The sequence below is a fragment of the Eptatretus burgeri genome, chromosome 8 (assembly GCF_056783735.1).
Source record: "Eptatretus burgeri isolate ZD-2024b chromosome 8, Ebu_testis_v1, whole genome shotgun sequence".
In the NCBI taxonomy this organism is placed as follows: Eukaryota; Metazoa; Chordata; class Myxini; order Myxiniformes; family Myxinidae; genus Eptatretus; species Eptatretus burgeri.
This window is the reverse complement of record NC_140968.1, coordinates 104,401,050-104,419,271: the sequence shown is the minus strand read 5'-3', so window position 1 is coordinate 104,419,271 and position 18,222 is coordinate 104,401,050. Positions and strand designations below refer to the sequence as shown.

The window sequence follows — 18,222 nt, the reverse complement described above, 5'->3', positions numbered from 1 at the left end:
GAAGCTTTGAGGAGGAAAGAGTGTGAAGGTTGCTTTGAGAGGGAGGAGAGACAATGAGAGCAGGCATGGCCAAGGGGACGGATGAGACTTGGTTGTGGTATGGTGAAGAAGGGAGCAGGCGGGGGGGGGGAGGTACAAGATTTAAGGGGTTGGGAAGACAGGGAGATGTGATGAGGGGGAAAGAAAGAGCAAGTTTGAGATGTTGAGGAATGTACTGATTAAGAGAGTGAGATATCTGTTAGGTTAGAATGAAGCCCACAGATGTTAGAAAACCACACAGTTTGGGACACCAGAGGAGGAGGTGATACTAAAGCAGAAGACAGTGAAGAGGAGAAGAGGAGCTAAGACTCATCCCATGATCGCCGTTGGTATGGTTTATCCACGCTGGTGACTTTTGAAGATAGTCTCCACAGAGCTCGGTCAGATGTTCTAATGCTGGCCTTCACGCTTGCGGTGCAATAAGCAGCAGAGTTAACGATGACCAAGTCCAGTAGATTATCACCTTGGGTAGACACTTTCACCAGTTGATTCAAGCCATGGAACTTGCAATTCCAGCTCTGTCAGTTGGTTACTTGCTACCAAACTACTCCTGATGATGTGCCATGTTTTGCCATGCATGTTCGTTCCTGTGTGCTTAATTATACGTGTTTTATGCTTAATCGTACATGTTTTTTTTCTTTCATCATACATGTGTTTGTTTTACTTAATCATATGCTTCATCACATTTGTTTTTACTTAATCATGTGTTTCAACATGTGCTTAATCATACGTGTTTTTTTCATACATGTGTTGCACGTTTTTTTAGCTTAATCATACATGTGCTTAATCACACAAGTGCTCTTTCCTCAATCAAATATGTGCTTAACCCTAAGAAACCTGAGCTCCTTGGACTTTCGGCTCCCTGGAGAAAAATCCTGCTGCTCAGGATTTGGATAGCGGCCAGTAAAACAGCCACTCGGGTTCAAAGGGTCAATATGTTTAATCATGTACATGCTTCTTTTTTATATTTTAAACAAAATCATACATGTGCTTAATCATCCATGCTTTTTTACTGAATCGAGTGTGTTTATATGCTTAATCATAACACTGCCGGACCCCGCTATTCACGGTTGATAAAATGTGACCTGCTTCTACATTCGCGGCCATGCGTTTCACGTATTTGCGGGGATTTTTTTCACGTTTTCGCAGTTTTTTTGCAGGGGTATTCACGGTCTTTTTCATGGTTTCTCATGTTTCTCCCATTGAAGCAATGCCCCGACATTCGTGGCATTTTTCAGGAATTATTCCCCACGAATAGTGGGGTTCAACAGTATGTAAAATTGAAATGTTTGTTTGTGACCCTACACGTCTGAGCTCTCGAAGTTAAATCGCCACAAAACTTTGTAGAATCCATTTTTTTTTTCCGTGATTCCATTTTTTCCATGAAATAGGGGTTTTAAACAGTCATTTTCTCACAATTCATAAATTATAAACGCAGGGGCTGCCACCTGTCAGCATCTCCATGAAGGTAGATCTATTTTTCAATGCTTCATAAAAACCCAATTTTCTTCGGATTTCAACACGGATACCTCTACAATTGGTGACATGGTGAACATCGTCAAATATGGTATGAAATGTGAAAAATAACTGAATCAAGACCTCGCTATGATCGGTAAGATCGGCGAAGGAGGAGTCACGTGACCTCTCGAATGTGCTATCGATTCAAAAACCGAAAATAGGACAAAAACAACCTATACATCATCAATTTAAGGGTAATTTTACTGCTCATTTACTGACATAACTCTCAAGGGTGAAAGAAGAGTTTGTAAGGGGGGGTGGGTGGAAGGTGTAAACCTTAGCTAACTTTACCAAATATACATCCTATAATTTCACACAACGAAGTTAACATCGCGATTTTATTTTTGATCGCGATTTGACCAGAGACGTCTTGCTTCAAATGAGCTATTTTTTGGAGTTTGTATTGTTATAGATTTCCCGCCCGTCGGCGTACGAATGACCGCGTCGAGCCAATAGCGGCCGCTTCGCCCACCGAACGGACAATCCAGTCGCGGCTTTCCGGATCAACGCCGGAAACCAGCCACGGGTGTGTTTTTAACCACACCACAACTTTGTCCGCACTCTTCCCGCGCGCCACAGGGTCCAATCGCCAAATCTTCGATTTCCCTAATTATTCGCGTGGGAAGGTTACCGAGAGATTGTACCTCAACGGGACCGCTTGGAAACGAGCTGCTGAAGCAGCTCGCTTCCTTTTGGCATAACTGAGCGGGGTATTATCGCGCAGTCCCGTTGGACCCGATCACTTTACCGGCTATTTAAAAACCAACTATATTCCGAGTTCAATGAGGGAATGGATGCAACAAACAGGTTTACATTCACACAAGGACATTTATTATAATAAAGCACGTATGCAATTAAACAAGGCAAAACACATATGCAATTATACAAGCAACACAAGAACTACAACAGTCTACTTATTATGTACAGTCACTTGCACTTAACAGCAGTTCCTACTTATTAGACGGGCCCACGGACACGCGTACGCACACACACACACCCAAGAAATGGTGGCAGAGGCCTTTAATAACGAGCTCCAGCTCGGAGGACAGGTGAGCTGAAACTCAGAACCTATCTCGAACCTCTCCACCTCGTGTGGTCTTCAAGTTGGTCGGACCCGGGCTCCAGCGAGAGCAAGGTGGATCCAATCGCCGTGAGATGCGATCGTTCCCGAGCTCCCGCGAATCCTACCGCGCTTCTCAACACGTGCTGGTGAGATGAGGCGCCGATCCTTCCCGTCGACGCACCGATCCTTCCCCCAAGGAACCACCTCCAAGAAAGGGTCGACGAGTCGCACCAAGCCGGGAACCAAAATGGAGAACAAAGAGCTCCACGAACCAAGAAGAAGAAGCCACCACTCGCAGCTCGAGCTGAGCGACCAGCTCAGCTCTCTTCCAAGCAAAGCAGCTCGAAGCAAAAAGCTCTCCCGAGCCAAGCAGAAGCCGAGGCTCACTGAACCACCAAAGCAAAAAAGCCTCCAAAAAGCCTCCTCCCAAACCAGGCCTCAGCCGAAGCTCACCGAGCCAGCCGAAACAAAAAGCTTCCGAAGGTCTCAACCCTAACGCAAGCCAAGCAGGAGCCGATGGTCTGCTGAACGACTACTCTCTGCCGAAGCAAAAAGCTTACTACTCAACTCCCGAACACGAACAAATAAAAGATCTCCTCTTATCCTTCTCCCGCCCTTCCCCCGCTCCCGGCGTGACTCATGAATCATGCCCTCGTGCTTCATCCCCCCCTCAGCCACGGGTGGGAGGGAGTTGTTGACATCATGAGTCACGGGATGGCAGGGTTCTTCTTGCTCTTCGCAGAAGAGGGGAGGGATGTCTCCATTGTTCGTTCCCGAACTATTAAATCGATCCACAGCACATCTAATCGATTTCTGAACATTTAAACAATGGAAGGTGAGCTATCTCGGGAACAAGCACTTATCGACATAGCTGACTAAAGGAACCTGTATGTTGTGTGCAATCGAATTCCAAATTCGTAACAGTATTATTGGGAGAAATGGGAATTCAGTGTAAAAATTCAGTGAGGAGCTATCGTGGTGGGTGGTAGCCGGTAACCCTGGAAAGATTTTTTTTTTTTTGGAGGGGGGGGGATTTTCAAATGGTTTCTGGTCACAATCACAGGTGAGATATATTTAATTTCACAATATTATTGGTATCTCAAACCACTTAACGAAGTCTTATCTAAGGGGCCATTCATAAATTACATACCTAACGCGTGAGGGTTGGTGTTTGAAGATAGTGGTGGGGTGGGGGTGGATGTATATCCAAACGTTATGGAGTTTTACAGGGATTGGTGGGTGTTTCCAGAGCAGTCACATCATGACATTTTTCGTTACATATTAAAACGAGGTTTTAAAAGGACATTTTGGACATTTATGGGTAAATTCCCCATAACCTTGAATGAGGTTCTGATAGAGATTTTCTCCATTAGCCTTGGCTTTGGCCAGATATCTCACTGTAAGCTGGTCGATATGCCTGGTGTTGGCTTAATGGTTAGGTGATGGGCTTGGTATCCTCGGATCCTGAGTTCAAATCCCCCTTGGTTGTTGAATTAATACCAGGTGGGGTTGACTCTGCCTGTCATCCTTTAGAGGTCAGTAAAATTAGTGCCAGCTCGCTGGTATCCTGTGTCGGAGTGGCGACCTGTCCAGAATTGTGCCCAATAGCCAAGGAGACTGCTTAAGCAGCACCAACGCTCTACACAGAGTATGGTCTGAATGGATGAAAGCTGGTCGATGGAAGAAAAAAAAAAAGTGACACCACCTCCTGAGAAGAGGAAGAAGAGGCTGCAGCAGTAAAATAGGTTGTCCATCTCCATATATAAAAGCGAAATGATTTTTTGTTTATGACCTCACTGCTTAGAGCTCACAAAGTTAATTTGCGACGAAACTTTCTACGATCAGATTTTTAACCACGATGCACCGAAATTGGCGTTTTAAACAGTCATGAGGAGGTAATTTGGCCCATCATTGCAGTGATGCATGCCAAAGTTAATCTATTTACGAACATGCGGTAATTTCTTCACTACAGCTTCACTCCTTTACACCCTTTATACGCCTTAAATACCCCTTAAATACCCATTTTGAGACAGAAGACCTCTTCAACCCTTTTCGACACTTTGGACAATTTTAGACTATTTGGATACTTTTAACCTCTCTTTCGCCCTTAGATCCCTTTACACATTTAGTCCCTGAAGCCACTTTAGACCCCTCTATGACCCTTAAGACACTCAATACCCCATAGATCCCTTCGACCCACCAGACCTTCAGACCCCTTCGAAAATAAAACAAAATTCCCGAAGAGAGTTTTTGATGACCTATTTTATGCACCATTCGCGTCACATCACAAGTTGTTATGACAAATCAAAACTGATACACAAAGTGAAAATGTTTTTAAGTGAAACAAATTACTAATCTATGGATCATCAAATAGGAAACCAGAATGAAATGCTGCAAGAAATACTGTGCAAATTGCCAAAAGCAAAGCTATGGGGAGTATCAAGAGAGGGGTCAGGTTGGGGACTGAAGAAGCGATGTGGAGGGGGATAGGTGCCTGTAAGTGGGTGGTTGGCGTGGAAATAACTTTGGTGATCTTCCCTCAGGCGGTGGGCCCTTAACATGCCTAAATTCGTTTCTGTGCTGTGTCACGTGATTGGGTTTTCGTATATCAAGCCTCGCCCGCTAGGGGTAGCAGGAATGTGCTTCTGGTCGCGCAATAAAGCGGAGCTGATGCTGGCACGCTTGCTTCTCGTGTTCCACTGCACCTCGTACACTCAAGTTGGCTGACGAGGATGGTTGAAAACGGACTTGTGCCCGTTTTCGTCGGAGATGACTTCAGATTGTTTTCAGAACAATTGGAATGCTATTTCCACGCGAATGATGTGGTCGACGAGAGCAAACAGAAGTCGATCTTGCTCGCTTCGCTTTTGGCGGAGCATTATCGACTACTGCGTGATTTGGTGGTGCCGAACAAGCCCCGGGATGACGGGCTGTCGTTTCGGGAAATTGTGCAGAAGATGAAAGCACACATGGCGCCGGAGAAGTCATTACAACTCGCTCGATACCAGTTCGATCGCCTCTCGAAAGGGGCAGAGGAACGCGTCGCTGATTTCGTGGCGCGGATTAAGCATTCTTCCGTGGCATGCAAGTTCACGGAAGAGGAGCATCCAGCTCGGCTCAGAGATCGTTTTATTGCTGGTTTACAAGATGCGAAGATGGTTTCAGCGGTTTTACGGCTGAAGGGTGAAGCCATGACATTTGACTCGGCAGTCAGCGCGGCTACAGCGGTCGAGCAGACTCGCGGGGATGTTCAAGCAATCACCGGCCATGCCGGGTCGCGAGCACCCCGGGACGCGCGCACGACCTTCGATGCGGGTCGGATGTCGCCGCGCGGCCGCACGTGCGGCGAGGTGACCCTGCGGACGTGTTTGGGATGCGGAGGTCGACACCTGCGCCGTGCATGCCCGTATAAGGGCATCGTGTGTTTGAATTGTCACAAGGTGGGTCATCTGACGCGTGTGTGCCGTGTGGCGCCGGCCACCGTTAAGGTCATGGACGGCGATGTGCGAGGCGACCCAGGGCGGAACCGGCGGCCGTTGATGGGCCTGTTTTCAATTGGCCCGGCGGCGACGCGCCCGATGACGGTGGAAGTCAAAGTGAACAAAACGCCGATCACGTTCCAGGTCGATAGGGAGCGGCTGTGTCGATTATCGGCGAACAGACCGCGCGTAGACTCAACGGCCTGAAGCTTATCAGGTCAAACCTCACGCTGTTCACGTACACCCGCGAGAAGATAACGCCAGTCGGGATGGCAGACGTGTCTGTGCGATACCAAGGCCAGGTCGCCACGCTTCGGGTGTACGTCGTGCGGGGGAGGGGACCGTCTCTCCTCGGCCGAGATTGGCTGGCCCGCATCAGGCTAGACTGGGCCGCAGTTCACCTTGTGCAACCCGTGCCGTGCCGATGAGAGGATCAGTTGGAGAAGATTCTTCAAAGACATCAAGGGTTGTTTGGCGACGACCTTGGGAAATTCAAGGGCATGGAGGCAAAACTCTTCCTGAAGGAGGGAGTGGTTCCTCGGTTTTGTAAACCACGTCCGGTGCCGTATGCCCTGCGGGACAAGGTCAAGGGTGAACTGGATAGGCTGGAGGCCTGTGGAGTGATCGAACGGGTGTCGTGCTCAGATTGGGCCACCCCGGTTGTCACGGTGCTGAAACGGAATGGAGACGTCCGATTGTGCGGGGACTTCAAATCCACGGTTAACCCGGGGCTCAGCGTGGAGCAATATCCACTGCCATCAATCAATGAAATATATGCACGATTGGCAGGGAGTCAATACTTCACGAAGCTGGACCTGCGTGATGCATATTTTCACCTGCCGATGGATCCCGGGAGTAGCGAGCTTTTGACAATCAACACGTGTCAAGGACTCTATCGATATACCCGACTCTGTTTTGGGATTGCTTCCCCCCAGCTTTGTGGCAGAAAGCCATGGATCAGGTTTGCATTGGCCTGCCCGCTCAGACCTACCTGGACGATGTGCTCATTGCGGGGAAAATGGCGGACGAGCATCTTGCGAACATTGCCCAAGTGCTAAAAAAGCTAGAAGCGTGCGGCCTGCGCTTGAACAGGGGCAAGTGCGCGTTCTTCAAGCAGCGCTTGGAATACCTCGGGCACATCATCACGCCGGAGGGGCTGTTGAAAGGTCCTCGGAAGGTGGAAGCGATTCAACACATGCCACCGCCTCGCGACAAGACGCAGCTGCGCTCGTTCATTGGTATGGCCCAGTATTACCAAAGGTTCGTGCGAGGGCTCAGCTCACAACTGGCGCCGTTAACACGGTTGTTCAGGAAGGACGAGCGCTGGGCTTGGGGGCCTGCACACCAGGCGTCGTTCGACCGCGTCAAGCGGCTGCTCACAGAGGATACGGTCCTCGTGCACTACGAGCCTGCGCGTCCGCTCCTATTGGCATGCGACAGCTCTGCATATGGCATCGGGGCAGTGCTCTCCCACAGGATGGACGATGGTTCCGAGCGGCCTGTTTGTTTTGCATCCCGGACCCTGTCCGCAGCAGAGCGGGGATATGCCCAGATCGAGCGCGAGGCTCTCAGCCTCGTCTGGGGTGTGCGGAGGTTTCATCAATACCTGCTGGGGCAGCATTTCACTTTGCAGACGGATCACAAACCGCTTCAATTCATCCTGAGACCCGAACGCGGGGTGCCGGTGGTCGCGGCCGCGCGAATACAGCAGTGGTGTCTGTTTCTGGGTGCTTACGATTATGATATTCAGTTCCGAAGCACTGAGAAGCATGCTAACTGCGACGGGCTCTCACGCTTGCCGTGTGCGGAGGGTCCAGCTGCGTCTGAGTTGGCCGACCGGGTCGATGTGTTCGCGCTGGGCCAGGTCCAAAGCGGGCCGGTCACGGCCAGACAGGTCGCGGTGGAATCGGCTCGTGATCCGGTGCTTGCCCGTGTCGTCCAGGCGATTTCTACAGGGAATTGGAGTGCTCTGCCTTCGACACCGGCATTTCAACCTTTCACGTCACGCGCATCGGAGCTGTCGTTGGTCCAACGGTGCGTTATGTGGGGAATGAGGACGGTGATTCCACCGAAGTTCAGGCAGCGGTGTTTGGAAGAACTGCATGTCAGTCACCTTGGCATCGTGAAGACCAAGAGTCTTGCTCGTAGCCTGTTGTGGTGGCCGGGGTTGGACAAAGACATTGAGCGGTTGGTTAAGCGTTGCGCCACGTGCCAAACCGATGCTGATAACCCGCGTCGAGCTTCGGGACTATGGCCTGCGCCAGCCAGAGCCTGGCAGAGGGTCCATGTAGATTTTGCGGGGCCGGTTAATGGAAAATGTTTTTGATTGTGATCGATGCATTCTCTAAATGGCTGGAGGTTGTGGTAATGCAGCATACATCAGCAAACATTACAGTAGAGAAACTGCGGACGATCTTTGCTAATAAAGGGTTACCGGAGATCCTGGTCTCTGATAATGGTCTGCAGTTCACTGCGGGTGTATTTGATGAGTTTATGAGCCAAAATGGTATTCAACATCTAAGGTCCGCACCGTATCATCCTGAGACGAATGGCCAAGCTGAGTCGTTTGTCAAGATGTTGAAACGGGCTTTGCGCGGGGGGGGGGGGGGGGGTTGCACCTGTGCAGACGGTGGTCGATGTCTTTTTGCTCCATGACAGGAACGCAGTTCATCCTGTCACGGGTGATTCGCCTGCCATTCGTCTCTATGGACGGGCATTGCGGTCCAGACTGGATTTGCTGCGACCCGGAGGGTCGGGGAGCGGGGCGGTGTCGCGTCCGACGCGGCTGCGCGGCTTCGATGTGGGACAGCGGGTAATGGTGCGCGATTATTTCCACGGTTCCAAATGGGTGCCGGCGGTGGTCTCTGTGGTACTGGGGCCGGCAAATTGCATGGTGCGGACTGATGGTGGGGATGTGTGGAAGCTGCACGTGGACCAAATGCATGATCGCTGTTCAGCGTCACCCCCCACCCCCCCCCCCCCGCACCTCCCCGGGCCGAACGATGTGGGACCACCACCTGTAATGTCTCCGGAACCTGACGTTGTACTGCCAGGGCTGGATGTGCCGACGCCCAGGGGGTCTTCGCCTGATGCTGTCCTACCCGGGGACGTCGGGCAGGCTGGGCGGTCGGGGGCGGTTGGTATTGCGGATGGCGCGAGTCCGGCGAGGGTGTCACCTCGACCGAGCCGGGAGGCATCTGAGCCTGGACTGTTTGGCGGCGCTGCCCGTCCGAGGCGGGTCAGGGTGCGGCCGCGGTACTTGGAGGATTATGAGTGTTGATGGGTTTCAGGTGGTCATGTTATGATTGTCCTTTCATCATTTGACTTGTCATTTTACGAGGGGAGGAGTGTGCTGTGTCACGTGATTGGGTTTTCGTATATCATGCCTCGCCCGCTAGGGGTGGCAGGAATGTGCTTCTGGTCGCGCAATAAAGCGGAGCTAATGCTGGCACGCTTGCTTCTCGTGTTCCACTGCACCTCGTACACTCTAGTTTCCTGGCCGAACTTTCATAATCTCACCCTCACTCCGAAAGAGTACTTCCGTGGAACAACAAGCATGGATTGGAAATCTTGACTGGTGGAATGGCCCGAAGTTGCAATGGTTACAGGCTCCACCCATTGCGATATCTGCACACTGAATATTTACAATTAATTCCCGTTTCTACCAATACACAATCATTTGAGGTGACACGTTGCTCATTTGAGGTGAGACGTCTACGAAACCGTCAGTGATGGGTACCCTGCTAGTAATGATAATTATGATTATTTTAACAAAATTTTTCATTTATCTGCTCCATTTTCTCATAAGGCTTTGTTGAAAATTGTATGACAAAAGCTCAAATGGTAACACAGTCACGGCCCGGACAGACACACAGACGTGATTACAAAACCCCGTCTTCCGCTGCGCGGGAGACATGTTAATCACGGTTTAACAACCCGGGGATCAGCATAACATGGAATTCATATGTGGAATATATTTTAAAATTAACTGCAGCAGCGCTCCTCACCATGCTTGTTCTCAAAGAAGCTGTATGCTGATGTATGATGCGCTTCCCAGATACGAGACACATTGGGACAATGGAAAGGTCGGTCAGGAGGACGGAGGTGAAGCAGACGTTCCCCGATGGCTTTCACCTGGCATGGCGTAGGCTCCGACAGGCCTAGATCCTTCAATACCGCCAACATCTACGCAACAACAAATGTTTATTTAACCATAATTACAAAACTGAGATCAAGAAAAGTTATAATGTACTGTATTGTCATGCTTGATTTTTGGACAAATGCTCATTAGATCATCCTGCCAAGTCATGTTATTTTGTGGGGTTGTTTCAGAGGAAGAAAAGGCACTTCACCCCTTCCAAGTCCAGGAAGTTGATAAAATTTAATTGATCAGGCATTACACGTTACACATTGCAAAACAATACCTTCTCGGAATCCTAGAAGGTATTGTTTTGCAATGTGTAAAGTGTAATGCCTGATCAATTAAATTTTTTAAAAAGCAAACCAATAAAAATTAAACTTATCAAGATGTTTACATCAAAAATACATAATCACCTCCCAACTTCATCAGATTTTTAACAACACTTGCACCGTTTTATGTTCGTGTTTGTAATGAAAGCCAAATTAAAAATTTTGTAGAACTTTTGTGTGTTGAATTATTCTGTTTGTGCAATTTTGATAGTTTGACAGTGGGTTGTGTTGAATTATTGCAATAATTTATTTTAACAAGAAAACAAAAACATTTTAAACAAGAAGGGCTTAGAGGCTGAGGGGAAGGCCGACCGGTTCCCCTCGATGTACGATCGTTTTATTTGTATTTTTCTCCCCATTACCTTCAATTTCTATCTTCCCCACTTTACTAACGTCCCCCATTTCTCCCAACGAATCTCTCTATTTCTTATCTTAAAAAAAAAAATATATATATATATATATATATACACTGCCACCTTTCTCCTGATTCTGCTTCTTCTTCTTCCTCTTATTCTTCCTACAACACTTCCATGACCTAATCTGTTGAAAACTCTCTCAAACATTAATAATAATAATAATAATAATAATAATAATAATAATAACAAAAACGATATCTTATAATGCTTCATCTTCCTCTCTCACACATGTGGTACTCTTTACTGTTTCATAATGAACCACTCTTCTGCTATTTTAACAGACTGCTCTCATTTTGACCTCTCCTTCAATCCTTGCCTAAAAAATCCAACTGTTACAGCGTTTCTTCTCTCCATTCTCTGTATTCGCCTTTATTGCATCCATCAAGAATTGTGTTAAATCGCATCTCTGACCTAAAACTTAAAAAAACCCAGTTTGCTATGAATGTTCGCTTTCCATCAACCATTCTTTTTTTCCAACTTCAGTGCCAACTCACCCCTCTCACCCCTCAAAGCAACCATCCCACTCTTCTCCCTCTAAGCCTCCCTCTGGCCTCTCTTAAAAATTCCCCCCTCACCTTTGTCCCACCTTTCCTCCTCCTCACTCATCCTTCTCAAAGTTGCCCCCCCCCCCTCTCATCCACAAAGCTGCCTCCTTCCACTGCCCTCTCACCTCCATCTCTTCACTCTACCTCCTCAAATCCTCAACTGCCTTCTTCCCCCTCTCTTGTCCCCCCTCTCCCCCAGCACCACAGAGCCTTTTCTCCTCCTCATCCAGCCCCCTCCCCAAGCTATTTTGCAATCCCCCACACTCTTTCAACAACCCTCCTTACCTCCCCTCCTCGTCCCTCGTCCTACCCTCCCCCTCCCCCCCACCCCCTGCACCCAAAGCCTCCTCCCCTATCTCTTCATTAAAAGTGTGGACCTCAAATATCTGGGGCCTTCGCTCAAACCTTTCAGATCTTTCCATGCAGGTTGCCACTGACAACCAGACATAATCTGCCTAATATAAACTTTCCTCCCCTAAGACGTGTCTGACTCCCAAGTATATCTCCCTGGTTACTACCTCCTCCGGTATGACAGACCTGAGCCTCGTCCTGGTGGAGGAGTTGCTCTTCATCAAAGACTCTATTCCTCACTCTACATGCACTGCTCTCACTCCCCCACACCCCTAGGAATACCTCTGGCTACAGCTTCCCCTCCACTCCAACCTCATGTTTATATGTGTACTGTACCGTCCACCGAACAGTGATGACTCCATCGACACCTCACTATCTGAAAACATGGACCATCTTCTGTCTTCTCATCCAAACTCTCTCTTCCTCTAATGTGGCGACTTCAATTGTCATCATGCCAGTTGACTAGGTGTGGGTACCTCCCTCACCTGTCATGGCACCTCAGCAAAAGCTTTCTGCGACTCATTGGGACTGACTCAATTGGTCAACTTCCCGACCCGGATCTCAACCAATGGTACTCCATCTCTTCTGGATCTGATTTTCACAAATTTCCCTGACTATATCTGCTGCTCTTCCTCCGCTCCAATCGGTTCTTCTGACCACGTCCTTGTCAAAGTGGACATCTCTCTGGCTATTATGAGAGAACCACCTCACCGCCGTCGAGTCTGGCATTTCAATCAAGCCGACTGGCAGGGTCTCCAAGTAGCCATCAAACTTAAAGACTGGTCTCCTATCGCTACTTTCTCCAACATCAACTCATCCTGGGAATTCTTTCAAAGAAACTTCCTCTCCCTCATGCACAGATTTATCCCCTCTCGTGTTCAGTTGTCCTACCCTTCCTCCCACCCTTGGTTCACTGAAGCTTGTGGCGAGGCAGTTGTCCTGAAACAACTTGCCTTTGCCTCATGGAAAGCAAACCCAACTGAGGGCAATCTTAGTTCCTTCCATAAAGCTCGGAACAAGTGTGCATCGACCCTCAGGAGAGCCAGAAAACAACATCTTTCTAATCTCAAGTCTGAACTCTCAAACCTCTCTCCCTTCTCAAAATCCTGGTGGCGTCTAATCAAATCTGTTTCTGGTGTATGTTCCCCCTCCATCCCCTCCCTTACCTCAAATGGCCACACTGCTGATACCGCACGTGAAAAAGCTGAACGCCTAAACTCGGTGTTTGCAGATAAGTCTTGTGTCAAAAACCCATCACTTTCTCTACCCACCTTAGCCAGTCACACCCAACTGTCCCTGGACTCTGTGTCCTTTTCTCCTGACAAGGTGGAGAGCCTGCTGTCAAACCTCGACTCAGATTCTGCAACCGGTCCAGACGACATCAGCCCACATGTCTTCAAAGCCTGCTCTTCTGTTCTTGCTCACGCTCTCTCTGTTCTATTCACCCTCTCATTTGCTCAAGGTCATCTGCCATCTGCTTGGAAATCTGCAAACATCACTGCCCTGCATAAAAAAGGTGCAAAAACAGATCCCTGCAACTACAGACCAATCAGCCTTCTCCCAATCATCAGCAAGGTTATGGAATCCATCATCACTTCAGACACGAAATCCTTCCTCTTCTCCAATGGCTTGATTTCCAATCATCAATTTGGTTTCAGACCAGGTCACTCTACCCTGGATATGCTGCTTCTGCTCTCCCAACAATGGTTGGAGGTCCTCAATGCCAGACAGGAAATCCGTGCCGTATCCCTGGACATATCACGTGCTTTTGATACAGTCTGGCACCCTGCCCTACTCACCAAACTCTCTTCCCATGGTATCCAAGGCCATCTCCACTCATGGCTCGTAGACTTCCTCTCCTGTCGCAGTCAACGTGTGGCCCTAAATGGAGTTCTTTCATCCCCTCTTCCTGTGCAGGCTGGAGTTCCTCAAGGTAGCGTTCTGGGCCCTGTTCTTTTTCTGCTTTTCATCAATGATCTCTCCAACTCTGGAAAATCCTCTTTATCTCTTTGCTGATGACTCCACCCTCTGCCCTACCATCGGTCATCCCTAAGACCAGCAAGCAGCAGCTTCTTCGCTCACTGCAGATCTGGATAAAATCACAAACTGGTCCAACATGCGGAACATGTCTTTCAATCCGGACAAATCTCACACTCTCACTATGTCTCTTCGAAAGGACCGTTTAGAAAACCCACCCATCCACTTTCTCAACAATCCTCTGGAAGAAGTCCTTTCTTTCAAGCTTCTGGGTCTCACAATCTGCCATGACCTTTCCTGGGAAAGCCACATTTCAAACCTCGCCTCCAAAGTCAGTCGCCGACTGGGAATCCTCCGTCGTGCAAAGTCCTTCCTCAGCCCTCCTGAGCTCCTGACCACTTCCAAAGCTTTTGTCCGTAGCCTGATGGAGTACTGCTCTCCTCTCTCGGCTGGTGCTCCTGCCTCCCACCTTTCTCGGCTTCACGCTGTAGAAACCAGGGCATTTCGGATCATCGGCATCTCCCGCAATGAGGCTGAGTCTTTGGGCCTCTCACTCAATCACCGCCGGTTGGTCGGTGGTCTTTCTGTCTTCTATCGTCTCCTCTCCAGCCTTGCCCCCCCCCTCTTCCCCTGCTCTCTCTGCGATTTCTCCCCACCACATTTCCTCAGGGCGCTCAAGGTCAGCCAACAACACCCTTCTGGTAAAACTACCAAAATCACGAATCACTGCTCACCTTGACTCTTTCATTCCTCTTTTTTCCCGCCTTTGGAATAAACTCCCTCACTCTATTATTTCCCATTCTTCCCTCCAGGCTTTCAAAACAGCTGTTCACCAACACCTGTTATCATCCCCCATCCAAATCCTCGATCTTTTCTACCCCCAATAATCCACCCAAGCCCACTTCCTTCAAATTCCCTGCTTTCCTTCCTGAAAGTCCCTGTAATGTCCATCTTCAATTCCCCATGTTCCTAGTCCCATCCCTCTCCCTTCCACAGATCTCCTAATGTGTCTGTTCCCCACTGTTTTGTCCTCCCACTCCCGCCCCTCTTGTCTCATGCCCCCCCCCTTGATGTGCGTTGTGTGTTAGCTCTCATACGAGCCTCGACAAGGTATACAAAAAACAAGAAAAAAAAAAAGAAAGGGGCACTCGGTAGAGCGCATACAATTTCATTGTGTACACATTTGAATGGGCAGCCATTTTTCCCTGTATACGAGTATTACCGTACTCCATGATTACACGAGAAACACCTGCTCCCTTTTGGGAGCACCTTATATTTTGTGACCTCCCCCCCCCCCCCCCCATCCCGCCACAACCACCACTCTCCGACTACAGCAGGGGAGGTCAGTAAACCACTTGCACTGTGGCACAGGCAAGAATTGTAATTAGTCTTCTCGGGTGGAGGGGGGTTGTGTCCATGACCTGACCCTGTGTACTACCAAAACGTATGCAATTCATTTTATTACTACAGTACACGCCGCTTTATAAATCCACGATTATAAAATTCAGCCGCTTATTGTGACCAAAATGAGTTGGAACGGAATTTTACATAGAGAAATCCACCGGATAATAAATCCACCTGCTTGGCACGTGCGCGGTCTCAACCTAAGCTTGATGTAGTATGCGCGACTGTGGGGGTGTTTGTTTAACTATAGGAGAACTGGAAAATCCTAACACGCAGTGTCACAGTGGAAATCCCATTGACTACAGCCTTGTGCAATGATTTCCAGCTCATTCTACGCTTTCACTTTTCGGTCGTCACAGCGGGTGAAGCGTGTACTGTATGCGTTTATAGCTTGCGCCAGTTGGTTCAATTCTATCTCTCAGCATTTTTGTACTTTAAGTCACGAGTTTGGTTGTGATTTAGAGTCAAGATGGTGACCACGAGCAAAAAGAGGAAGGATCTATCCATGGAGGAGAAGGTGGCCTCATTAGACCGTTTCAATGCAATGGCGAAGACAAGTCAGCGCGAGGCTGCAATCGCGTTGGAAATTTCTCGTGGCCAGCTCCAGAATCTTATCAAGAACGAAGGCACCATCAGAGCAGAGGTTCAAGAGCTAGGCGGTGTGAAGCGGAAGCGGGTAGGGAAAGACGAGGAAGTGGAGAAAGCCCTGCTTGAATGGTGGGAATTTTTGAATCGGAGGAATATGCCAGTGAATGGCCCAGCTCGTCGGTCAGATTCTCGAAGCCACCGAGCCCATAGCTGAAGAAGGAAGCGACGACGAACCCGAGCCGATGCCAACAGCGGCAGAGATGCGGACTGCACTAGCCAAATTGGGCAGGGGACTGCAGCTCTCAGGTTTTGCCCATCCCGATTTCCGCCACGTGACTGATTCAATAAAGGAACATTTGCGCAAAACCTTGCCTCCCAAGAAAGCGACCTTGGAGAGATTCTTTTGAACAATCCCCTTGTCACAGTTTGATAAATCGATGTTTTTGTAGCATAAAGCAATGTTTAACGACATTCACTTTTTGTCTTATCTATCCAGTAGGTGGCTGAAAATAGGTTCTCCGCTTAATAAATCCAGCCGGTTAATAAATCCAAACGACGTGGTCCCTTGGTGGATTTATAAAGTGGCGTCTACTGTAGTATGTGCCCATACATACGTGCCCATACGTCGGACCAGTGGTTGTCGAGAAACAGCGGTCGCACACAGACAGACACAGATTGCTGGAATTATCGATAGATGGTCCAACAGGAACACAGAATACACGGATAAATGCTCATTATTTATGACATCATAAAGGGTGCCGTTAGTCGCTGGACATAGAAACACTTGCTCCATTACATTTGAAATACACGCAAGCACACACGCATGCACACACACACCAAGCAGGGTATGCTTACACATTGTGTAAGCACATGAACTGTGCTTCCCCATTGTCTCGGGTCACTCACCTGTATTTGATTTTTCATTTATTTATATTTTCATTTCCACATGTTATCCGACGATTCTGTGATTTTTCCAGGTTATCGGCTTCAATGTCTGACGGCACACAAAATTACCGTGCTTCCCCATTGTCTGAGGTCGCTCACCTGCATTTTTTTTTCATTATTTTTTCTTTAACATATATATATATATATATATATATATATATATATATATATATATATATATATATATATATATATATATATTTTTTTCATTTTTCAATGTTGTCCGACGGTTCTGTAGTTTTTTTTTTTTACATTGTACTGGCTTTGATGTCCATCGGCACGCAAAAGTTCAACTTTCTACGTCACCTATAAGGTACCGATTTTTAATATCAGTCAGTGAATCAGTGGTTAGAAAGAGCTGTACATTTTATAATATATATATATATATATATATATATATATATATATATATATATATATATATATATATATATTGTTTGTTTGTTGTGGGGGTAAATGAAAGAACTGAATAGGGAATATAGCATTGTGTAGTGTTGCTTGGTCCGTGGACGTGTCGGAGGAATTTCGATGCAACCAAGTTGGGAACCTGTGAGCTTAAGGGGTCCGTGTCACCATACGAGGGGGTGGTGTCGTGCTTATTAGCTTGGGCTTAAGAATAAGCTTTCCCAGTTTGTAATCGCCCCTCTGTAATTTTTTTTCCCGATGTTTTTATATTTCAAGATCGGCAATAAAGATGGGGAACACGTCCCTAAAACAAGCAAATGTGCCGAGCAGGCAGAAGCCCGACCTTCCAGGGTTTCGTGCGAACAGGCCACGCCCAGGAGGTGTTGGATGGTTAGACGCGAGATGCCTGAAGAAGAAGAGGGCGTGGGCGGCTTCCGACTAAATTGGACGAGAGATCGGTAGAGCTCACGCACAAAGTCAGTGTGAGGAACACATGAAGCAGAGTTGATTTTGGAAGAGAATCAGAGATGGGAGTTCAGGGCTTGCGCATTTTTAGAGAGCTGTGATCAGAGTGGAGGTACGAGGCGCATTGTTTGGAGAGGCGAGAGCGGAGGGTGAGCGCACGCCGAGGACGACACAACCAATGAATGCATGTTGAGGAGATTTGGCTCGCGTGGTGGAGCAAGACGTTGGCCTTTGGCTCTTGGTTGGGTCGGTGACGACGATCTGAGCACATGAAACCATTACACTGGGGCTCTGAGCCTTGGTGTAGAGTGCCGCTCGGGATTGCCTGGCATGTGTTTGTTTCGCGACAAGAGAAGAGGCATCTCTATTCCAAGTTCCACAAAGACCAGCTCTGGGCCAAGCTAAGTACAACAACAGTTGAAAGGAACGGTTTTCTTTTTATTTTGTTTCCCCGTTGTCTGTATTTGAGTCTGTGTGAGAGGCGCCTCGACTTTAGTATTTACCAGACAACACGTGAATCTGTTGGGTTCCCGTTGTGACAGTGGTTGATAAAAAAA

At 48.2% G+C, this 18,222-nt stretch overlaps 1 protein-coding gene across 2 annotated transcripts in view; it reads right to left on the bottom strand.

Moving 5' to 3' along the window:
- YME1L1 (YME1 like 1 ATPase) overlaps nt 1-18,222 on the bottom strand; it is a 91,631-nt gene that overhangs the window by 33,970 nt on the left and 39,439 nt on the right. For both annotated transcript variants that reach the window (XM_085893393.1, XM_085893394.1), the window contains exon 3: nt 10,107-10,284. In XM_085893393.1, coding sequence (XP_085749519.1) covers nt 10,107-10,284 — 178 coding nt within the window. The remainder of the gene's footprint in view (nt 1-10,106; nt 10,285-18,222) is intronic.